The sequence below is a fragment of the Stegostoma tigrinum genome, chromosome 10 (genome assembly GCF_030684315.1).
Source record: "Stegostoma tigrinum isolate sSteTig4 chromosome 10, sSteTig4.hap1, whole genome shotgun sequence".
Classification (NCBI taxonomy): Eukaryota; Metazoa; Chordata; class Chondrichthyes; order Orectolobiformes; family Stegostomatidae; genus Stegostoma; species Stegostoma tigrinum.
Genome location: NC_081363.1, coordinates 61,312,255 through 61,338,204, shown reverse-complemented (window position 1 = coordinate 61,338,204; position 25,950 = coordinate 61,312,255). Strand labels below are relative to the sequence as shown.

The following is a 25,950-nucleotide window of genomic DNA, read 5'->3' as shown; positions in this document are numbered from 1 at the left end:
ACCAGTGCTCCTCCGGCACACAACATTCATTTAAAGATGGCACATGCACAAGCGACATCAACCTCTTCTCAGATATTGCTGAGTGGTGAGTTGTTCCAGTAATGGTGTGTGTAAGATGGGGCCAGAATCAAAAAAGATGAACGCCTTGTGGTGGGATAGGTAGTAATGAAGCATTTTGTAAAATACAGTGAGAGAACACACTAGGCCTCACAACAAAATTTATTTACAGGTTTCATCATTGAGGCAGTAATTATGCCAATATTCAAGATGGAAAACGAAACAGGATGGGTATAAGTGATTAAAGCATTTTTCTCATATACAAGGCATCTACTGACATGACCTAATTGGAAGAATGAGTGATTGCTGGATTGTAACTTCTGTTTGTTCCTGTGCATGACTTATTTTGCTACCAATATTATGTCTCCATTTACTTCAATGGATTGAACACGATTGATTTTGGCAAATTAAAAGCATGAGGGAAAGTTTCAGAACCTAAATTTTTCAGCAATCTCAAAGATTTCTCCTTGCTGTGAAGTTACCTTCTTTTTTAATTTAATTGGGACACCTAAAAATGATAGCCGTCTCAATTTTATCACAAGCAGTGGGGTTTCTGTAAAACTGTTTGCCAGTTTTGCATGGGGTTTCCACATTGTAACCATGTAAGGAGTATTCGTTTGATAATGCAACACATTCAAATGTTTTTTTTCTGAAAGCTAACATAGTAATTATTAGATATTGTCAGTGATATGATCCAAACTAATGGTTGGATACTATTTCAATTCATGACCTTGTAACGGTACATAGGAAGGTTGTCCTTTTCCTAGGGGACTGGCAGAGGTGGGCATGCCACTGGACCCTGCCAGCCTGGTCCAAGCTCACCATACAGGTCAGTGCCATAATGATAATTTGGCCGAATTGTCCAGCAGTGCAATTAGAAGGTCAAATGACTGTCTCTACCCCATCAGGGTAATCTTATAATTCTTATAAGATTATAAGAACAAAAAGAACTGCGGATAAGATTATGTATTTATATAGTCTCAAGGCGCTTAATAGCCAATGAATTACTCAGTCACTTTTGTAAAGGAGGAACGTGACAGCTAACCTACACTAACAGGGACTTTTCCCCGGTTGAAATGCTAAAGATTTAATTTTCCACTGATGCATTGTCTTCTCTTGTGGTTTCTTCCAGCGGTGTGATTAAGACTTCGGGAGGAATAGTTCGTCTTCAGAAATCAACAGGACAAGAAAATTATCAATCTTCCACCGCAAATGGGATAAGATCGTTGCCGCTTTCTCAATGGATGAGCTCCTTTTCAGTCTCCAGTGAGCAGCACTTTATTATCCTTAAAAATTTCAAATAGTAAATAAGTTGGGGTGAAAATTCAAATACAAAAAGACAAACTGCGGGAATAAAAGCCATTGTTTCCGAAGTCTATAATTAGCTGACTGCAAATGAAGCTATATGTTTTTATTGCATATTTTCTGAAGACATTTGGGGAAAAAAATGAATGAATTAGCGACGACTTATGTACTCCAACAAAATATAAACTGCTGAGGTGTATTTTGAAAAGTTGAGCGGCGCACTATCACCCGGAGAAAACTACCTAATTGCGCAACTGGTAACTGACTGATAACCGCCAAAAGAGAATCCCCCTAGTCCTCACATACCACCCCATCAAACTCCAGAGCCAACGCATCATCCTCCGACACTTCTGCCATCTGCAATCCGACCCCACCCCCAAAGACGTTTTTCCCTTCCCACCCTTGTCTGTTTTCCGGAGGGACCACTCTCTCCGTGACTCCCTTGTCCGCTCCTCAGTCCCCTCCAACCCCACCACACCCGGCACCTTCCCCTGCAACCGCAGGAAGTGCTACACCTGCCCCCACACCTCCTCCCTCACCCCCACCCCAGGCCCCAAGAAGGCTTTCCACATCAAGCAGATGTTTACCTGCACATCTGCTAATGTGGTATACTGCATCCACTGTACCCGGTGTGGCCTCCTCTACATTGGGGAAACCAAGCAGAGGCTTGGTTCCAGTTCAGTCTGGAGGATATTAATTGCCAAGTTAGGCTTCTTGAAAACTATTTATTTAAAAAATAAATTTTGGTTTCATAAGCGCAACAACTGATCCTCCTGTAAAAATACTCGTAGGAACCATTTGGGGCCAAAAGTAAGGAGGCATTGACTGACTAACCTTGCCCCCAACAGAGCTGTAGGTTTTGTCTAGAAGCTGGGATTTTGATCTTGCCATGAACTGTGAGCAGGTGAGTCAAGATTTCAGGCAGAGGTTGAATTTTTAAATGAGAATATTTTAAATGTGATAATTAAGTTTGAATATTCAGTTTAGCTTTTAGACTGTTAAAACTTTCATAAAATTAGCAAGTGTGAAAATATGCCACCTATTTTCTGTGTTCAGAATTTGATTGGTCCTTGCGAACTGTATTACTAATGTAATTAGCAGCTTATCACATGTTCACCAATGATTCACAGGAAAATTAAATGGGGATAAACAGTCATGAACCCCACTTGCATTCAGATATTAAAATATTAGGATAGATTTCACACGACAAACATATTCACACAAATTGATTACTGTTTCTCATGGTTATACAGGAGCAGAAGAAGCTGGGAGTGCATGTGCATCAAAGGTGACAGCATGTGTTGAGGGAATGGTTTGCAAAGTTTCTGGGATCTTTTGTTTCATAAATAGTGCCATTGAGTACAAAAGCAGGAAAGGTTTGACTAGCCTTGATAAAACTCCAGTGAGGCCCAAACTGGAATAATTACCACAGTCAGAAGCATGAAAGAGCCTTTAAGAGGGTGCAAAAGAGATTTTCCAAACTGGTTTCAGCCATTTGGGGATTTTACTTACAAAGTTAGATTGGGAAGCTGGGGTTATTCCTCTTGGTGCAGGGGAGATCAACGGGAGATTTATAGACATGTGCAAGCTTATGACAAATTTGGGTGAAGCAGACAAGGAAAAATAGTTCCCATTGCCTCATAGTGCAAGGACCTGAGAACACAGATTTAACATTCTGGAAAGAGATGTAGGGAAATGCGAGAAGGAACATTTCTATGCTACCCACAAGAATGATTTCAAAAGAAAGCCAAATGGGCACTTTAGTGAAATTAACCCACACAGAAAAGGAGACCAATTGCAGGAGTGGGACTGACTAGATTGCTCCAACAAAAGCAAGCATGGGATCCATGAGACAAATAACCTACTGTAAATAACTCCTTTGCTCTTAATTTACCTGCAATCTTAATGTTAATTTCTTCTGCAGAAATTGGAAGAAAAGCACTCGAGGTATCTGGACCACCAAAAGCTACAGTTGTTCCAACTGCTGGTTTGTATTGTTCAGCCGGATATCCCAGCACGCTGTATGTTGCCTAATTAGACTGGAATTCAATGCACTAAAATCTGAGAATACCAGTTTCACTTTACTAGATATAAATCAATTTCATCCAATTTTCCAAGTTTATTTGGTTTTTATTCCTATTTTGAGTGAGTAAAAAATCCCCAAATCTAATATCAACTTGCCTAAAATCCTGTTTCTTTTAAAATTTGATTACTTTATCTTAATCATCGCAAATAGTATTATAACTCCAGCAGTAGATTGTCATTTAAATGATTGGTAACATTTAGAGAAAGAGGACGAGAGGTTTTTTGCAAAATAATTAATTGTAGTTTGAGTTTTAACATTTCCTAAATACTGGTTATGTTCAGATCAGGCATATTGAATATTATCAGGTTTTCTTGAAGATATCGATATACAGGGGTGGTAAGAGAAGGCATTCTCTGGAACCCCACAGGCTCAGACACCAGAGATAGCAAGAACTGCGGATGCTGGAGTTGGAGTCAATACAGTATGGAGCTAGAGGAACACAGCAGGTCAGGCTGAAATTTTTTTTGAAAGGATGAAGGGTCTAGGCCTGAAACATCAACTCCTGCTCCTCTGATGCTGCCTAACCTGATGTGCTCCTCCAGTTCCACACTGTATTAACTCAGACTCCAGTTCCATTTGATCTGACTTCATGAAATAACTCCTTATGCTCAGCAGCTAGTAACCCTTCATTCTACATATCCCACATATTGCACCTCCCCAACACACACTGTTATGGACCAGACCAAACTCTCTCAAAATATACTAGGAAGGTAACCTACCTAACTTTTTCTTATTTTAGAGGCAAGTGCCAGATGTTGTGTTCCAGATGCCATTCGATTGGTCAACTACAGTCTTGAAGCAAAACACACTTCATTCATACACACCAGTTAAAATACAACCAAAGGAAGAATTGGAATAACTTAACTCTATTGGAAAACTTTACAGAATACTAGATTAACTACTATATGGTAACTGTCCAATATAATAACATCCCATAAACACACCCTTGGCAAAGGCAAATTCAGTAAAATAGTTTGTCTCACATAATTCTCCAGTCCAGGAGGAAAAGCATTAAGAGAAAACTTAGAAAGAGTAGTAGGGAGTAATGTATTAAAACTTCCAAACCCAGCTTCAAGACCCCAGCAACAGCTACTGAAAAACAAAAGCTAAAAATCCTGGTTCTGAGGGAGTTTGACCCCACCCATTCAGGCTGCTTCTATTGTTCTGAATTTAGTAAAAATAAAACCCAAAGACTTCACAAACTGTTTACTTTACGAGCATTGAAGCAAATCGCTCAATGTCTCTGTCATGACTTTACCTCATTTAAAAAAGAGGACCAAATACACCTCTTAAAGCCATAGTATCATCACAACACATATAAACACGCTGTCATTTAATCTTGATCATTCCCTCCCACCCCCATCTCTTTCACTTGAGCTACTAATCTCCAACAGTATCTCTCTTGGATATATGATATACATATGGGATGTACTTGTTTCCTAGCTATGAACTGAATCTTGCATCTTTATCCTCTCTCATAGTTGACTTAGCCTGCTCTAGGTTTAAGAATGAGCTTAAAATCAAAATTGGATAAACTGCAAACAAAATTAGTGATGAGAAAATGTGTAGAATGCCAATAACATTCTCCTATTATCTGAGGTGGTGAAAAATATTATGTTATCAGGCCAGAAAGTAGGCCAAATCTATTGCCTGGAATTGTTTACAGGTAGGAATATGAAGTAAAAGGGTGAAACTCAAGGTTGATGCTTCAAGTAACACATCTTTCATTTCACAACATCTCTCAGTAAACATTTGTAAGTGTATGCTTCATATCTTGAGACTGTTGCTACATGTTCTTTCATAGGATGGTATTGGGATTCAGCTATGTTGAAGTCATTTTTGAAAACAAAGCAGATTTATGCAGGCTTAGAAAGAAAACTAGAGCCTGCAGGCATTCTAGATGTGTTCTGAAATCAGCTGAGTCAGCCTGAGGAATTGACAACTGGTAATATGAGGAAGTGTTTCCCTTTTCAATGAGATGCTGATTTGCATTTAGATTTTTTAAGAAGGCAAACTGCCTGTACAATTAAAGGTGACATAAAACATAAGGTGTGGTCTTCTGTTGTAGCCTTTGGTACACTTGAGTTAGTCACAACTCAGCAATAATTACTGCACACAATGCAGTGTTATTGAATAATTGTGCTATATTTGTTCAACGGTGCAGAAGTTTTTCTTGAGCAGAAACAACCAGTTCAGAATTATTGCTTGAGCATAATTATGTGGTGATAGCTGGAAACAAAAGACTTATCTGTAGTTTCTAAATTTATGAATTTAGTTTCACTAACCCTATGAAATTGGGAAAAATTTAATAATATCAATCTGAAAAGATTGGCAATATCGTTACTATTTTCATGGTCAGTTATCAAAATAGAATGTGTGAGACTTAAACACATTTTCCATTATTTACACACAAATATTTTGACTCATACCAATTTGAATTTAAAGAACACTTTTGTATTGCTTCAATTTTGAATGAATCTCGTCCTGCCTTGGACACTAACTGCCGTAATGTCTAAACCAGAAGTGATCAGCTGTTCCAACCAGAGTGTGTCTCCTGCCATCGCAGCAGGACAGGAGAGAGCCTGTGGCACGACATTATTGACATGTGCCTGGAACAGGAATTTGGCACCCACTCTGCCAAAGTGCTTGGCTCATTACCTCACCAACCGGAAAGACTCAGAAATCTCACAGATCAGACTCACAAGGCACAGTTGTGCTTGCCCCTTTCATACAGTCTCTCTTACGCAGTATTGACATCTGTTAAATTACAGGTTAAGACCTTCAACAAGTGGAACTGTTCCAGCACAGGATTTGCCTTCCTTTCGGTCTTTACTCTGGACTTCCGGGAGTTGACTGTTTCAACTCAGAAACTGTTAGACACTCTGAGACCTGGACCCCTTGCTCCCAGAAATTGTCTGTTCAGGCAGCAGTACTCTGTTGTTTTGTGGAGATGTGTCGTGAAACAGTCGAATTTCACACCTCTGTGTATGATGCTCCACCAAGTGGTAATATTGACCTTAAACACAGCTATCACAATGACACACAACTCCTTCAGAATAATTTTTGGTGATCAATTCACTTTTCCTACCAGCGACTTGCAGTAAATTGCAATTGAAATTGTTAACCTTGAGTGGAATAATGAAAGTATCACCAGACCCCTAGGCATTTTATAGAACATAGAACATTACAGCGCAGTACAGGCCCTTCGGCCCTCTGTTGCGTTGGACCTGTGAAACCAATCTGAAGCCCACCTAACCTACACTATTCCATTATCATCTGTATGTTTATCCAATGACCATTTAAATTCCCTTAATGTTGGCGAGTGCACTACTGTTGCAGGCAGGGCATTCCACACCCTTACTACTCTGAGTAAAGAACCTACCTCTGAATTCTGACCTATATCTATCACCCCTCAATTTAAATCTATATCCCCTCATGCTTGCCGTCACCATCTGAGGGCAAAGGCTCTCACTGTCCACCCTATCTAATCCTCTGATCATTTTGTAAGTCTCTATTAAGTCATCTCTTAACCTTCTTCCCTCAAACAAAAACAGCCTCAAGTCCATCAGCCTTTCCTCATAAGACCTTCCCTCCACACCAGGCAACATCCTGGTAAATCTTCCAATGTTTCCACATCCTTCCTATAATGCGGCGACCAGAACTGTACGCAATACTCCAAGTGCGGCCGCACCAGAGTTTTGTGCAACATGAACTCATGGTTCCGAAACTCAATCCCTCTACCAATAAAACCTAACACACCATACGCCTTCTTAACAACCCTATCAACCTGGGTGGCAACTTTCAGGGATCTATGCACATGGACACCGAGATCTCTCTGCTCATCCACACTACTAAGGAACATTCACTACTACCTGAACAGTCAGAGGAGGAAAAATAACAAACATGCATGAGGGTAAACTCGAGAAGTTCCCACCCAATTGATATCATCTCTGAGGATCTCAGTGTCTTAAAGCTCTTTGCTTAGTTTTAGACATTCCATTATTTCAGATAAAACTTTCACTTCAGGAACAAGGAATACTTCAAAGCTGTGCAGAAATATGGATTATATGAGGAAGGCATACCCCACAATTAGATTTAGCTTTCACGAATTAGAGATATGTCACTCTCCTGCGAGATTCATGAACAGAACAAATGCTTTAGCTCAATTGACACAATTACTGTTGCAACCATATTTCAACATCCTGCCTATTTCTAAAACGTCTACTCCTGCAGCGAAACACTTATGATTTCTGTATTCTTCCACACAATGGCCCAAATTCTCTCATCTGGCAAGGAAAACACTGCTTCTGACCCAGGTCAGATCAAAAGTTGCCTACTTACTTTTCTAGGAATTCTCCACCCGGATTTCTGAGGCAAGTGTCTTCACAACAGATGTACTCCATCAAGCCATGCTGACAGCAGTGGTATTAACCATCCCAGAAACCATATCCCTTTCCCCATTCCAAACTCTCACTTTTCTGTAGTGCTACGTGTTTAAAACTCACAAAGCCACTTTAACCGCTCATGAGAAAAGGTAAGTGTGCAAGGTAAGTGAGGATGTAGGGTGGCAAGTGGGTAAAGGGTTCAGTCACAAAGTGGATGGGAGGGTGGCTTTCAGTGGCAGGTAAGTGGCTAAGAGAGTGGGGTGTGCCCATTTGGGTGTTTGACAGGGATGGAGGGTTGGATTGAGTGCCCATGATGTGGGGTGGTGAGCAGGGAAACAGGTGTCCAGAAACAGCCAGTCAGGTCTCTGCGGGTATATGTGGTGTAGGTCATCAGAGTGATGGGAGTGGATGTTTTATAGTTACTCAGGGGCCAGAACAGATTTTATGCCTCTAACCTTCCCTGGCTAACTGTTAAGATAAGTGAGTCAGAATCATCGAACTAAAGTGTCAGAATTGGGGATTTGTTTTTGGAGTATTCCAGGCACTAGGCAATAGCCCAGGGAAAGTTCCAGATCCCCAGGTAATTACTGCATACTCAGTGGATTGGGACTTCTGCAAGATCTCAACACACATCTTTCAGGGTACATTCACTCTACGACAACCCGATGATCAGACTAATGCCCTCGTTTGATACTTCATCCCTTACATGTGGAACACAAAGTTGTTTCCAAAGATTTCAGAACCAAATTTGCAATTACTGACATTGTGTCGTTGAATATGTTATTCCAATATAATGTTTTCTATACCCCAAAAACGCAGGTGAACCACTCAAGACATCAGACTTTATTACAACTGTTTCAGTTTGCACCCTGTTTCAAAGTATATATGAGAATATTCTGGAGGGGGGGGCGCAGGCATTGCTTTTTAAAAGGAAATTCACTAATAGTGAAACTACTCAGTCTCAGAACTAGTTATTTACTTCTAGATTGTATGATCATCTGCATCCTTTTCTTTTAATTTTAGACTGTGAGATACTGCAATATTCTGTCAGTGTAATTACTGATACAGAGAAAGACTGGGTGGATTAGAGGGGTGTTCAGAGAGGATTATTTTGAGGTGTACTTCTGAAAAATGTTCATATAATTGAAAATGCAAAGGACTCCACACTTGTTGCTCATCTTTATTTAGCGGTTCTGATATTTTTAACAAGCTTTCTGTAAAAATGCCTCATATTTTTAAAAAACCTTTCCCCCTTCTTAGTTTTAATAGAGTATATTTGTAGACTCTCTGCACACATCAAAATGTAATGCATAAAAATTGAATGACAACTAATATTTTTCATTATTTAAACATTTTAGTAAGACCAACAAAGAAAAAAGCTGCAAAATCTGGAAAAAAGATTTTAAAAGTGAACAAGGGTAAGGGTCCTTCCATGCTGTGATGAAAATTTATCACATCTACTGTAGAGTTAAGTATGTTTTTGTTTTCTAGTGCTGTGAAGCTCTGATCTTAACATAGAACATAGAACAATCCAGCGCAGAACAGGCCCTTTGGCCCTTGATGCTGCGTCAACCTGTGAACTAATCTAAGCCCCTCCCCCACACTATTCCATCATCATCCATATGCTTATCCATGGACTGTTTAAATGCCCCTAATGTGGCTGAGTTAACTACATTGGCAGGCTCTCTCTGAGTAAAGGACCTGCCTCTGACATCTGTCTTAAATCTAACACCCCTCAATTTGTAGCTATGCCCCCTTGTACAAGCTGAAGTCATCATCCTCGGAAAAAGACTCTCACTGTCCACCCTACCTAATCCTTTGATCATCTTGTATGTCTCTATTAAATCCCCTCTTAGCCTCCTTCTCTCCAATGAGAACAGACCCAAGTCCCCCAGCCTTTTTTCATAGGGCCTGCGCTCCAGACCAGGCAACATCCTGGTAAATCTCCTCTGCACCTTTTCCAATGCTTCCATATCCTTTCTGTAATGGGGCGACTAGAACTGTACGCAGTATTCCAAATGAAGCCGTACTAGCATTTTGTACAGTTGCAGCATGACATCACAGCTCGGGAGCGCAATCCCTCTACCAATAAAACCTAACACATCGTAAGCCTTCTTAACAGCACTATCAACCTGGGTGGCAACTTTCGGGGTCTATGTACATGGACACCAAGAACCCTCTGCACATCCACACTATCAAGAATCTTACCGTTGACCCGGTATTCTGCCTTCCTATTATTGCTCCCAAAGTGAATCACCTCACATTTATCCATATTAAACTCCATTTGACACCTTTCGGCCCAATTCTGCAGTTTATCCAATTCTCCCTGCAACCTGCAACATTCTTCCACACTGTCCACCACTCCACTGACTTTAGTGTCATCTGCAAACTTACTAACCCATCCACCTATGCCTGCGTCCAAGTCATTTATAAAAATGACAAACAGCAGTGGTCCCAAAACAGATCTTTGAGGCACACCACTAGTAACCGGACTCCAGGCTGAATATTTTTCATCAACCACCACTCGTTGCCTTCTTACAGAAAGCCAGTTTCTAACCCAAACTGCTAAATCTCCCTCAATGCCCTGCCTCTGTATTTTCTCCAAAAGCCTACCATGTGGAACCTTATCAAAGGCTTTACTGAAGTCCATGTACACCACGTCAACTGCCCTTCCCTCATCCACCTGCTTGGCCACCTTCTCAAAAATCTCAATGAGGTTTGTGAGACACGATCTGCCCTTGGCGAATCCATGCTGACTATCTCCAATCAAATTGTTGCTTGCTAGATGATTATAAATCCTATCTCTTATAATCCTTTCCAAAACTTTTCCTACAACAGACGTAAGGCTCACAGATCTATAATTACCTGGGTCATCCCTATTGCCCTTCTTGAACAAGAGCACAACATTTGCAATCCTCCAGTCCTCTGGTACTAAACCTGTAGACAATGGGGACTCAAAGATTAAGGCCAAAGGCTCCATCACCTCCTCCCTAGCTTACCAGAGAATCCTTGGAAAAATCCCATCTGGCCCAGGGGATTTATCTACCTTCACACCTTCTAGAATTGATAACACCTCCTCCTTACTAACCTTAATCCTTTCAATTCTGGTAGCCCGTAACTCAGTCATCTCCTCTACAATATTCTCCTGTTTCTCAGTGAAAACAGATGAGAAATAATCATTTAGCACCTGTCCAATCTCCACAGGGTACGCACACAACTTCCTAATTCTGTCTTTGACTGGCCCTATTCCTACCCTAGTCATCCTCTTATTCCTCACATACCTATAGAAAGCTTTAGGGTTCTCCTTTATTCTACCTGCCAATGTCTGCTCATGTTCCCTCCTTGCTCTTCTTAATTCTCTCTTTAAATCCTTCCCAGCTAATCTGCAACTCTCCATCGCCTCATCTGAACCATCTTGTCTCATCATCACATAAGCCTCTCCCTTCCGCTTGACAAGGGACACAATTTCTTTAGTAAACCACGGTTCCCTTACCTTATCGCTTCCTCCCTGCCTGACAGGGACGTAACTATCAAGGACACGCAATATCTGTTCCTTAAACCAGCTCCACATTTCGATTGTCCCCATCCCCTGCATTTTGCTAACCCATTCTATGCCGCCTAAGTCTTGCCTAATCGCATTATAATTGCCCTTCTCCCATCTATAACTCTTGCCCTGTGGCATGTTCCTATCCTTTTCCATTGCTAAAGTAAACGTAACTGAATTATGGTCACTCTATCCAAAGTGCTCACCTACCACTGAATCAAACACCTAGTTCATTACCAAGTACCAGATCCAGTGTGACCTCCCCTCTTGTCGCCTTTCGACATACTGTGTCGGAAACCCTCCTGCACATATTGGACAAAAACTGATCCATCCAACGTGCTAGAGTTATAGCATTTCCAATCAATGTTAGGGAATCTAAAGTCTCCCATAATGACCACCCTGTTCCTTTCACTCCTGCCCAGAATAGTTTTGCCAATCCTCTCCTCCACATACCTGGAACTTTGTGGGGGCCTATAAAAAACTCCCACCAGTGTGACTTCTCCTCTCCTGTTTCTGACCTCAGCCCATACCACCTCAGTCGATGAGTCCTCATCAAATGTTCTTTCAGCTACCGTTATACTGTCCTTGACTAACAAAGCCACACCTACTCCTCTTTTACCACCTTCCCTGACCTTAATGAAAGATCTAAACCCTGGAACCTGCAACATCCATTCCTGACCCTGCTCTATCCATGCCTCCGAAATGGCCACAACATCGAAGTCCCAGGTACCTATCGATGTTGCAAGCTCACCTACCTTATTCCGGATACTCCTGGCATTAAAGTAGACGCACTTCAATCTAGCTTGCTGTCTGCCAGCACACTCCTGTGACAGTGAGGTCCTGTCCATGTCCTCCCTACGCTCATCCTCCTGTGTACTAGAACTACACTTCAGTTTCCCATCCCCCTTCTGAGCTAGTTTAAATCCACCCGAATAGCACTAGCAAATTTCCCACCCAGGATGTTAGTGCCCCTCTGGTTCAAGTGGAGACCGTCCTGTTTGTAGAGGTCCCACCTTCCCCAGAATGAGCCCCAATTGTCCATGTATCTGAAGCCCTCCCTCCTGCACCATCCCTGCAGCCACGTGTTCAGCCGAAATCTCTCCCTGTTCTTTGCCTCGCTACCACGTGGCACAGGTAACAAACCAGAGATGACTACTATGTTTGTTCTAGCTCTCAGCTTCCACCCTAGCTCCCTGAAATCCTGCCTGACATCCCTATCCCTCTTTCTACCTATGTCGTTGGTGCCTATGTGGACCACGACTTGGGGCTTGCCACAGTCTCCCTTCAGGACCCCAAAGACATGATCCGAGACATCACAGACCCTGGCACCTCAGAGGCAACACACCAACCGTGAGTCTCTTTCTTATATATAAGAAAGGATCAGAAAGTGATTTGGAACAATGATCTAATTTTAGCCTTTCTAAGAATTCTAAGAATTCATGAGATAACCTAAATGACTCAACTAATCGTGAGATAATTGCTGGTTTTTGTTGGCTTGCATTTTTATGACCAGATAAGGGGAGGCAGGGACCAACGTAGGAGATTCAATTTCAAAGAAAATGACCATAACTTCAGAAGGCCAATCTAGTTTGTTGAGGTCTTCAGGCCAATAGAGTTGGAAGGAAGTTTTAAGCTGTTTTAGCTGAAAATAGGCCTCGTGAGAGAAAAGTCAAGAGTTAGCCAGTCTGCATGTCTCAGGATAAACAGAGAGAATCACGTGTGGTGAATCAAATGGGGGAATGTGCCAAAATGTGCTCAAAGGAAATATTTGCAGCCAAATCAGTTAAATATGAAACTTTAAAGTGAAGCTAGGATGTAGAAGCTTTGGAAAGGGTGCAGAGGAGATTTACTAAGATGTTGCCTGGTATGGAGGGAAGGTCTTACGAGGAAAGGCTGAGGGACTTGAGGCTGTTTTCATTAGAGAGAAGAAGGTTGAGAGGTGACTTAATTGAAACATATAAAATAATCAGAGGGTTAGACAGGGTGGATAGGGAGAGCCTATTTCCTAGGATGGTGACAGCGAGCATGAGGGGGCATAGCTTTAAATTGAGGGGTGAAAGATATAGGACAGATGTCAGAGGTAGTTTCTTTACTCAGAGAGTAGTAAGGGAATGGAACGCTTTGCCTGCAACGGTAGTAGATTCGCCAACTTTGGGTACATTTAAGACGTCATTGGATAAGCATTTGGACGTACATGGAATAGTGTAGGTTAGATGGGCTTGAAATCGGTATGACTGGTCAGCACAACATCGAGGTCCGAAGGGCCTGTACTTTGCTGTAATGTTCTATGTTCTGTGTTGATACTTGACAGGAGTTGAGTCTAAAGGATATAACTGGTAAAAGAGTTGCATCTTCCTTTATACTATTTATGACGAGATCATGTCAAATCATCTTGTATACACACTGCATTTTTTCTCTTGTATAATGCGTTAGAGCTCTTTTGCTAAAATAACACTGAAAGTCTTCTGTGAATATGTTTAATGACATTGCCACTACAATAAGCAAATTGCAAATATAAACCTTACAGTCTATCAAGCTAGATTTCAAGATGGAATCTGACTTGCTTAATATTACCAGCTGGGATCATAAAAAAATAGGAGCTTGTTCAGAATGGATATCCAGTGACTGTAAGAGACATCTGTGAATCTTTAAAGATATAAGTGAGTGGAGATAGTGGACATTAATAAAAAAAAACAATAGTTGTTATGATGTATATTACATCACAGATTGGAATTTCAAAAAAGCAGTAACTGTTAATAAGAATTTTCTGGAAGTACAAGTTTTAAGCATGAACTTTTTGAAATCTTTGCCTGAAGCTTTATTGAGTCCATTCACCAATAAATTGGAAGTAGAAATAAAAGCAGGATGTGTCGATGTTAATTCACTTAAAATGATTACTATGTATTTAGAATTAAAAGGATGGCAACCTGAAATGTAGGTGCCACCAATGGAATTAGCTAAGATTCAGTTAGAAATGGAAAAATTTGATTTAGGAACAAAACAGAGAAATGAGAAGACTTGAGTTAGAACAAAAAGAAGAAAAGAGAAATGAAAACATATTACGTTGGAAGGAAAAGAGAAGAATAGAGCAATGGAAATTTGAGAGATAGTAAAAGAAGAAAAAAAGGGAAAAGAAAAAAGAAAAATTTTTAAAAGTTGCATTGTAAAGAGAAGAGAAAGAAAAGCAAAAGGCAATGGAAGGGATAATGGAATTTAGAAAACTTGAACATCAAAGAGATAGAGAAATAAAACAACATGATTTGCTTAAAAAAGGTGTAGAGGAATGAGAGAAAGAAAGAGGACTTGGTAACACTAAAGATGATTCTGTTCCAATGAAGGATTTGATTGAGCTAATTTGAGTAAAGGGCCTAGGTTTACAAAGGACGGAATTGAAAAACACTTCACCTCAGTTGAATATAAAAGACATTTAGACTTTAGTGCTGCAGAGTGCCTTGGAAGGTCCAGCTATGGATAAGTATACTAGATGATCAGAAGTGCAATCTTCAGACCATGAATCTGTTAAAAGAACAATACTCATTGCCTATCACTTTGTCTTTGAAGCTGAGGAATTAAAATTTAGGCCCACATGAAAATAACCTGATGAAACATTTTCAGAATTTGCAATGAAAAAATAAATGTGTGATATCATTGAAGTGAGGGAAAATTTTTGAAAAATCGTTAAGTAGGCTGGGGTTATTTTCTGCAGGGCAAAGTTAGAGAGGGTGATAGAAATGTGTAAGACTATGAGAAGCCTTGATAGGGGAAGTTAGGAAGGCACTATTCCCATTAATAGAGGTGCCAATAACCAGGAAACATAAATTTAAGAGTTATAAGGTAAGAGGAGAAAATGTTTTTTATAACTTATGTAGTGATGGGAATCACTGCCTGACATGGTGGTTTAGTAAGAAAACCCTGTATAGTCTCCAGGGCCATGAATGAAAAGCTGGAAATGGGCTAAGTGTATTCAGAAAACTGTGAATAATGTAAACCCAAAACAAAAACAGAAATTGCTGGAAGATCTCGGCAGGTCCAACAGCATCTGTGGAGAGAAATCAGAGTTAAAATTCTGGGAGGAGTGACCTCAAGTTCGCTCGAACTGAAACACTAACTCTGATTTCTCTCCACAGATGCTGCCAGACTGGCTGAGCTCTTCCAGCAATTTCTGTTTTTACAAGTACATTCAGATCATTTTTGGCTGGTACAGGCCTGATAGACAGCAGGGCCTCCTTCTGTGCTGTAAACATCTGAGAGTTTAAGTTGTGGTTGAAGTCATGAAAGAAATCCCAATAAAAGGAATATATTTTATTGTAGGGAATAACTTGGCTGGTTTAAAAATAGTGTCCTTATCGTGGGTCGAGAATAGTGAGTAGAGTGAAAGAAAGTAAGATGTTATAGGAGAAACATTATGGATTGATTCCTGATTGTGTTTTGTCTAGATCTCAGCCTCAATAAAATGGACAGGAAGAGAAGGAGACTATGAATACGGGAGATAATTTGGAAACTCAGTCATTTAATGTTATTTTTGAAAACTTAAGTGAAAAAAATTGTAAAGAAAGAAGCTGACATGTTTAGAATATCTGCCTTAATTGAAATGCAACAGTTAGAGCCGGAAATGAGCCTATTTTGAAATTGAATCAAATTAATACCTGGGGATTAGTATTTAAATGAGGAGGTTTTAAATGAGCGAAAGGGGACCAGGTCAACTACTAGACAATAGGGAACGGATAGTAGGCTATCAGTGGCAGTTTCAAAACAAACTTTTAGAAGCAGCTCTCAAAATTCCAATAATATATCCCTTAGATATTAGAAAACACAGGCTAACTATTTTTATTGGCAGGATTACATAAAGATGGAAATACATTTTGCCAAAAATACCATATATGTTAAATCATGAGCACAGAAAGTGGTGGACGAAAGTACACGTACAATGTTTAAAAGACATTTGGATCAGTTCACAATTAGGAAAGGTTTTGAGAGATATGGGTCAAGCACAGGCAGGTGGGGCTAGTTTAGTTTTGGAACATAGTTGGCCTTGACTGATTGGACCAAAGGGTCTGTTCCCATACTGTATGGCCCGATGAGGAAACAATTATCATCAATTAAACCTGCACCTTCAATTCCGATACCGGCTTTAAAAGAACTGTTTAACAAGGTCTTGCATCAAAAAACCAGACGTGTGAATCAGTGTCCTTTTTACAGTTATGGATGTTTAAACAAGATTTCCTAAGACTGTACCTTTGGGGAAAATTATGGCAAAAAGATAAATAAAAAGACCAGTTTTTGTTTACAAGATATGGATTACACAAAGAATTGCAATCAGATAAAGCTCCAAATTTTATGCTGCAAACATTCAAAAATATGATTAATCAATGTTGTAATGATTGGGACAAGGAATTTCCATGATACTGTTTGACTTTTTAGATATCTCAAATGCACCTGCAGAATCACATTCTTTTAAACTCATTTATGGAAATGTGGTGAGAAACCTTCTTGATTAATTAATCAAAGAAAACTATATAAACCAAAGTTCAGAGACTACACTTTTGACTAATGTGCCATGTTTCTGAAAGAAACTGATCAAAGTGTGTGAGTTGGCAAAATGTTATTTTAAAGATGTTCAACAGGCCATTAAAATAAATCAGTTGGAGGAGACACAGATCAGAATATTGTTGCTGGAGAAAATATGTTAGTACAGCCATCTGTCACAGGGGAGCCATTAAAATACAAGGTCCACAGGATACCATCAAATCAAATATAATCAGTGAGTGTGACATGTTAATACAGTCAGTTCTCATATAATGCTTGTTTCTTCAACGCAAATTGCTTTTAAAATGATTAAGAATTTTAGAATGCTATTAGTAGAACACAAACTTTCCGTACCTATATTAACTATAATGTGATTCCGTCCCTGTCACTTTAAATTTTGCAGTTATTGCACAATTTTCTTATAATGTGAGATCGCACAAGGATGGAACTATCGCATCATATCAAAACTGACAGTGAGACAGTAATTGGAAGATGGACAGGGGAGAATTGTATTTAAGGTAGTGAAAGGAACAGGGAGTGAAATAAAAATTTATGACAATTGGAAAATGATTCAAAAATTGAAAATTCAAAATCCAAACCTTCAGTAATCAAACTGAATGTTACAGAGATGCTTAAAGCATTAAATGGAATACGATGCCATCTCTCAGAAAAACCAGTGAAGCAAGTTGCAAAAGCTTTAATAGATTCATGAATCAATTTTGTAAATCAGCCAGGAGAAAATGACTTTGTCTCTAATTAATAGTAATCCCTAAAATAACAGCCTTACAGACTTAACCTAGAGAAGTTAGTTTGAGAGAGAAAAGAGATTAAATTTGTAATTGCCAATGACATTATTGAATTGAGTCATTATAGTTGAGGTTCAGCTATTGTGTGGGAGCTAAAACCAGATGGCTCACAATAACTGTGGATCGATTATTATAAAGTCAACACACTGACAAAAGCAAATTCACATCCAATTGCATAATTAAAGGATTGCATTGACAGGATACGCAGGTCCAGTTGGTTGCAAAAAAGATTTGTTAAAAGGATATTGGCAAGCTCCATTGACTGTTACAGCCAAAGATATGTCAGCTTTTATAACACCAGATGGACTTTAGCAAAGTGAAGTCACACTGTTTGGAATGAAAATACACCAGCAATTTTTCAATGATTAACCGAAAAGGCCATCAAATGATATACAAACATGTTATATATATGGACAACATGGTTCCATTCAGTCAAATCTAGAAGGAACTTTTACAACAATTGAACAAACTGTTTCTTTTTAATATCCAGAAGTGCTTTTATACCGAACTGAATATTTTCTCCCAGCACTAAACCACCTGTGGTATTCTTTTACTGATTAACCGCCACCGGTGAATCACTCATGTTCTCTGATTCATCAATTTACATGCAAAGCCCATTAAGGCAATGCAGGCCACCAAAGGTATGGGAAATGTAGGGAGAGGGAAAAGGAGCCAAATCAAAGTAGAACTGGAAGGGACCATAAAACACTTTATCCTCTGCAGTACCCATCTCTCTCTCTCTCTCTCTAAAGACATCAGTTGACTACTTTAACAGTTACAAATAGCCAGTTTGATCATAAATCTAGACAAAAGTAGATTTGACAAAGCCAAAGTTACTTATTTGGACTACACTGTGAGACAACCCTGAATAGCACCCAGAGAAGTGAAACAATGTGTAGTTGAGATTATCTTTTCTCTCAACCAAAATGTAAATTTCTGCAATGTATTGGCATAAGTGGATTTGATCAGAAATTTTTTTCTGAATTTCAGCGCTATGGTGGATCCTTTGACAATTTTATTAGAGAAAGACAAAGATTTGAGTGGCCAAAAGAATGACAGAGAGCCTTTGATAACTTGAAAGCTATACTGACTACTGCATCAGTTTTAGCACCTCTTAATTCTGATAAGATTTAAGTTAGCTTTTGATATCATTGACATCAGTGTGATGCAGTGTTACTATATGAGGATGAGATGAGAATTGAACTGCTAGTCGGTTATTTGCCACACAAATTAAATTCATCAACAAAACTTTTTGACAGTGGAGAAAGAAGAACTGCGCCTAGTATTGGCTCTACAACATCCAGATATCCAATAACTCAACAGAAACATATTTAAAGGATTGCTGTCTCTGTAAATCCCACAAAATTTCCTTAGTACAAATATGAATTTGTTTCATTGGAGTTTAATACTGCAACCACATAGTTTGTAATTTCCTGCAATATGAATGATTTTTAATGTTATAATTGATAGCTTGTCTGTAGCAAATATGGACGTTGTGATAAAAATGGATTTTTTAGAATATGATTATGAAGAAAATCATGTTTAATGTAAATATGTTATTACTGTTGGCGTAAAATAGAAATAGTGATGAGGGAATATTGATAGAAAATTGCCTCCTAAAAATACTTCTTTTTGGTGGGGTGTTGCTGGAAGTTATGATCAAAGTTTATAATATATTATTATTTGGAAACTTGAATCTAGCATGATGTTAAATGAGTTCTATGTTTTCAGTGTTGTGAAGGACTGATTTTTTTTAAAAAAGAAAGGATCAGAAAGTAATTTAGAGCAGTAGTTTTAAGATAGACTGCCAAGAATTTACGTGACTTAAGCTAAAGGACACAACAAATGACCTGGTAAGATCATTTATGCTTTTTGTTAACTTGCATCTTAATGACCAGAAAATGAATACCAGGGGACAAATGGGTTGAGCTCAAACAGGTTCATGAAAGAAAAAGAACAGTTTAATTTGATGAGGTATTTCAGCCAGCAGAGATGAAAATAAGTCTTTAGCAGCCTCAAAGTTGTCCAAGTATGTTGTACTGTCCGTATATCTCTGGGAGAATTAGAGAGAATCTTATCTTGTGAATGCGCAGAAAACTGAAGGAAATGTTTGTAATTGCCTTAGTTCACTACAACAAAATTTAAGGCGTCAGAAATGATACTTCACTGGGGTCGAGTGGCTGTAAGAGAGTTATTAGGGAAAGAAAGAGCTGCCTCTTTTTGTTATTTATGATACTTCTAAATTGTCTTGCAAGGACATGTTTTTACCCTTTCCACCTTTGAGATAATACACTTATTTTCTTTTGTTAAAAGTACATTGACAGTCTCATACAAATATATCTGTGACTATCCACCACAGTATCTGACTTGCAATAATAAACTTTACACTTTGTGAAGCTAGAATGTACTCTGGAATCTGACTTGTCCAATAGTACCACCTATTTAGATCAAAACAACATTTTGTTTGACTTGCATTTGTTCAATGAGAAGTATTGAAATGTTATTCTTCAATCTATAGAGTGCAAAGCTGACATTGCCTTCTTGCTTGATGGGAGCTGCAATCTTGGTAAACGCAGATTTGAGCTTCAGAAGAATTTTGTCATTAGAGTCACCAACTCACTTGGTGTTGGACCACAAGGACCACTTGTTGGCATTGTACAAGTAAGGTAAACAAAGTGAGAAATGATCGTGCAAAATTCTTTTCCAAATATACTCAGACTTGAGTAACATTTTCAACCGTTAGTAAAAATATAAATGTTGTGATCATCATAATTATAGTATTTCAGTTGCAATTCATGTATTATTTCTGCAGTGAGAATCCTAAAACTGAATTCAACTTGAAAAATTTCACTAATTCAAAGGATGTGGCCTCTGCAATCAAAAATGTGACTTACAGAGGAGGTAGCACCAATGTTGGTGAGTGATATCATCTCATAACAACCTAATTAATATTATTGTCAATTACAAATGTTAAATCTGAGAAATTAATATTTTTCCTGTTTTCAGTTCTGTTCTTTTCACTCTGCTTCCCAACACTTGATTAAGATGTTAACCTGGAACCGCAAATTATTCTAGAAAAATAGGGAAGTGACCTCATAACGACAGAATATTGCTTCACCCAACCCTTTTATTTCCCTTACTGCTCACTGTGCGTATTACTCCCTAAACAATATTGTATGTCAGTGTGTTGATTTCAGAACCAACAATTACAATAAGCACGCACTAACATTCCCTTTGGATAATTCAGCTTTGAGGGATGTCACCATGTATATGATTTCAGAGTAAATCCTGATCAGATCGATTCATGTTGCAGTGCATTGATAAAGCATTACACTGCACCTCTTGACTACTACTTTTATATTTGATGTTTGGATTTTCTTTTTAGGAAGCCATAGTTGGTCTAAATCTTTATTTTCCATTGTCTAGTTAGTTGTTCTCTATTACGGTTTATCCCAAAAACAAATAATGAACCTATTGGTTATCAATAGTAATTTTATTTAAAAAAAACGTAAATGATCTGATTAAATTTGCACTTCTATCAAAACAATTACTGACAAACAAGCTGGCAACAATTTTCAAAATCTAGAAATAGCAAATCATTGTAGTTTGAGATCAGATTTCATTTAGAAATCCACTCTGGAAAATGGCTAGGAATACAGGCATACAATCTGAACGCAGAGTGCAAAAAGTCCCATAGATGCATTAATGCAATGCTGCCTCACCCACTGATACATCAATGCAGTTCTCTACCACACACACAGAATGAATTGATGATGTGCTGTTGCCGAAAAGTCAGGTACTGTTTAATCTGCATTACATGATTTCTCTCCTATTCAGTGCTCACCATTCCCATTGCTTGATGATCGGTTAACTTACTGCCTACATTCTTTTTCTTTCAATTTGGCATTTTTTAAGAAAGCTATTATAATAGTTCCAATTAATTGGCCCATTTAAATCTAACAGGTTAATTCTTCCAGCAAAAAAGTAAACACACATTTGCATAGAAACTTTGGGAAAAAAAGGGAAGAAAATTTAATTCCAAAGAAAATTTTTGATTAAATGACACGAAAAATAAAGTACTGTTAAATAATAAAAGAAAGATAAATGCAGATAATCGAATATTTAAAAAATGAAAACATAGAATGAGCAAAGTACAAATCAATGTAAGTTTTCTTATGCAGTTTAGAAGCATTTTGTGAAATCTGCTACTAATTACACAAAAGTTCATTTATTCACTGGTTTCCCAGTTATTAATCACCTTGCAATTTAAAATGTAGGGAAATATAATCCTGAAATTTCTACTGTCTTGGAAAGAATCTTCCTAGCCCTTTTAGATCCTGTGCTACTGAGATGTTTTCATTGTCAGAATAGACAAACAGGTTTCTGTCATTTTGAAAATACCTGTTAGAATAGATGGGAAAGCTATTCAGATGATATTACAAGGGAATGCTTTGGAGCAAAGGAAGTGGATTACATGAATGCCGGGAAAAAATGCTAAGTCTGAGCGCTGGAGCAATTTGGAACTCAGAAAAGTATGCGTAAGAGAGTGGGTATAAAAAAGGGAAAAGAGATTATAAATGTGAACCAATGAGAAACAATAATGTGAACTGCTTCTTTACATATGAAAATAAGAAAAGATTAGCTTGGACAAATATAGACCCATTACAGGTGGAGACGGGTGAATTTATAGTGGAAAACAGGGAAATAGTGGAGAAACTAAGCAAGTACTTTCTAACTGTCTCCACTGAGGAAGATTTCACAGAAATGTAAGGCAACCAGGGGATTCATGAAACTGAGGAACTGAAGGAAATTAGTATTAATGCAGAAGTAGTACTTGTAAAATTAACTAGATTGAAGATTGGTAATTCATGTGGACGTGATAGGCTACATCCAATAATGCTAAAAAAAGTGACTGATGATAATGGATGCATTCTGTAGTTTCTGGAAAGGTTCCCGCAGCCTGGAAAGTGGTGCTATTCAAAGACAGAGGAGAGGCAGAATAGGAGATTTGATGTATTGATGCTGGCAGGAGGGAAATTATTAGAATGTGCTATAAAGACTGTGATAACTGGGCAATTAGAAACTAGTGGTATGATTCAGCAGAGCCAAAATGGATATATAAAAGGGAAAACATGTTTGTCAAATTTGTTGGAGTTTTTGAATGATATTACTCATAGAATAGATGAAGAATAATCAGTGAATATATTGGATTTTCAGCAGGCTTTTGATGAGGTGTCGTACAGAAGGTTTGTAGATAAAATTAGACCGCATAGGATTCAGGGTGAAATACTAATACAAATTGAGAATTGGTTCACAGACAGAAACCAAAGAATTATGATGAGGGTGCAAGGAAACTTCAACTGGACTTGGACAGGCTGAGTGAACAGGCAAAAATGTGCCAGATGAGCTATGATGGAAATCAGAGTAAGGTTATCCACATTAGTAGAATAAAATGAAAGAATATTTTTAAATGATGGAAGCTAGGAATTATTGGCATCCAAACAGACTTGGATGTCCTTGTTCATGAGTCACTAATAGCTCGTGGGCGGTTCAATAATTAGTAAAGAAGCTAAAGGGTATGTTGGCCCTCATTGCAAAGGAATTTGCATAAGAAAGTAAAACTGCCTTACTGCAATTGTATGGTGAGAATGTAACAGGAGTATTGTGGGCCGTTTTGAACTCCATATCTTTGGAAGGATGTATTTGCCATACAATATGTGCACCAGAGATTCGGCAGAGTAATCCCTAAAATGACAGGATTATTTTATGAAGAGAGATTGAGGAAACCAGGCCTGTAATTTCTACAGCACCAAAGAATAAGAGGTGCTCCAACAAAAACTTACAAAATTCTCACTGGCTGTGATATGGTAAGTCTAGGTAGGCTGTTTCCCCTGATTTTTAGAACTAAAGGACTCAATCGCAGAATACGGGTTAGGCCATTTAAGACTGAGATAAGGATATTCTTCATTCAGAATGTAGTGAAGCTTTTGAATTGTCTATCCAGAGGGCTGCAGGATCTCCATCACTGAACACATTCAAGACAAAAATTGATAAATCTTCAGAGACTAATGACACCAAGGAAAATAGAGATAGATGATCAACCATGATCTGGCCAAAAGGCAGATTTCTAATGTGAACTTTCCTTAACTCTCTTTCTTAAACTTCCTGAACTGGGAATTGGACCTTGGCATGCAATATGAACAAGTGGAAATGTTAATATGCACTGTCTATATGTTGCCGTAGACTGGAATCTTGATTTGTCTTAGCACTTGCCATAGACCTGATGGCAATAGGGCACTGGAAATCAAGCTCCACGGTACTGAAGGCCATCAATAGTATAAAATAGGTCCAATTTAATCAGTGGGATGTCTAATGTCTGGCTGTGACCACTATCCAGGATAAATGGAATTCACACCAGGTTTCATCTATGAATAAGAAAACAAAAAACTTATTTATTACAACAGACACCTCTAGCAGGTGGCAAAATGGATTATTAATTTCTAATATTCAAACATAAAGTATACCCTCTATAAATCGAAACACACATACATTTATTCACAATTAGGACAGACAAGACAAACAGATTTTCAGAAATATTGTGGCTGGAAAATATCGGCAAAAAGGAACAAAGTCTGTGGATGAAGAGTACAAACAAGGGAAAATGAGGTGACTTTCTTACAGTTCCTTTTGGGGTCTTGATGATAATATTATATTGTTGTTAACTGTGGTAATTCTCAGTTCAGTAGCTGGTCAGCTGGACCTAGGTCTTGGCTTGAAGTAAAAGTGTTTTTCAATTTACAGAGCCTTTGAATGTTACTTGTTTCTACTCATGGATAGATAGAGATAGAGATAGAGATAGATAGATAGATATTTAGATAGATAGATAGATAGAATCAAATTTTAAATAAAAATTACAAGACCTTGTGTAACTGTGATCACACAGTTCCACTTTTCCTTTGGTTATAGTAAAAAAAAACTGGTTCATTGTCAGCAAAAAGCAGTTCAAAACTCCCTTTTCCAGTTTCAGTTCAAACGATGTATACATGTAATCCTTCCAAACTATACAACTCTAAAACTGCATTTTTAAAATGCTTTTAGACAAAGCATTTTTGACAGCAATCTGGAAAATTCTCCAACGACCAACTACTTTCTCTTTAGTAATACAATCTGGTTCAACAATCTGCAATTATTGGTGGTAATTGTGGCCTGAATGGTAAATTATTGACAACTCTTAATGACTTCTTGCAGGGCAAGGATGTCCTCACTGCTGGAAATTATAATGCACATTCAGTGACAGACTGAATCATGGTTTCTATTTCTGAGTATCAACATTGCTGATGTTACTGCAAAGCACAGTAAAGCTCAACTGGAGAATCTCAAAAATTCTCTCATTGCAAGATAGAAAGCTTAGCTTTCAGATACATGCCAATGGGAAACATTTGGTGCCGTTCCAAAGGACTTTATATGATTGGTCTGAAATTCATCCATTACAAACAAGGAAATTGAAAACTAAGTAAAATATTACAGTCACAGAGCTAAACATTCCAAGAGACCTCTATATAAGTTCTTGTTGAAAAGTAAGTTTAAATCTTCTATGTGGTTTATCCCTAACTAATTTTCAACATGCTTGCAAAGTATCCAGCATATTTTCACTTTCTGTTAAAATTTTTATCCTTGCACTTTCAAATTTCTCACCATTTTGATAGTGTACTTTTTTAAATTCTTTCTGCCAAAATTGACAATTTCACATTTTCCTACACTACAAAATTTGCCAGGTCTTTGCCTACTCCTTTGTGTCATCAGTAAATTTATCTACTATACCTTCAACTCCCCCATCCAATTCATTTCTATAAATTGTAAAGAGTGAAGTATTGAGCCCTGTGGCACACCACTTGTGATATACTGCCAGCCTGAAAAAATCCATTTATTCCTATTCTCAGCTTCCTGTAGAAAACCAATATTTTATCCATGCCAATACGTTATCATGTACACAATCAGTTTTAATAACCTGTAATAACGTTTGATGTGGCACCATATCAAAATACTTCTGGAAATCTAAGTACTTCTACTTGTTTTTGTTTATCTACAGCACAATTACTTAGATCATAGAGATCACAGCACAGAATCAAACCCTTCAATCCAACTTGTCCGTGCCAAGAAATATCCTAATTTATTAGTCCCTTTTGTCAGCATTTGGCCCATATCCCACTAAACTCTGTGGGATATGGGCCAAATGCTGAC

General features: G+C 38.3%; 1 protein-coding gene across 3 annotated transcripts in view; it reads left to right on the top strand.

The window, feature by feature from the left end:
• The window catches only part of coch (coagulation factor C homolog, cochlin (Limulus polyphemus)), a 74,937-nt gene that overhangs the window by 32,567 nt on the left and 16,420 nt on the right, over positions 1 to 25,950 (top strand). For all 3 annotated transcript variants that reach the window (XM_048538579.2, XM_048538581.2, XM_048538580.2), the window contains 5 exons: positions 1,190 to 1,323; positions 3,287 to 3,349; positions 9,192 to 9,251; positions 20,228 to 20,375; positions 20,522 to 20,625. In XM_048538579.2, the coding sequence (XP_048394536.2) occupies positions 1,190 to 1,323; positions 3,287 to 3,349; positions 9,192 to 9,251; positions 20,228 to 20,375; positions 20,522 to 20,625 (509 nt within the window). The remainder of the gene's footprint in view (positions 1 to 1,189; positions 1,324 to 3,286; positions 3,350 to 9,191; positions 9,252 to 20,227; positions 20,376 to 20,521; positions 20,626 to 25,950) is intronic.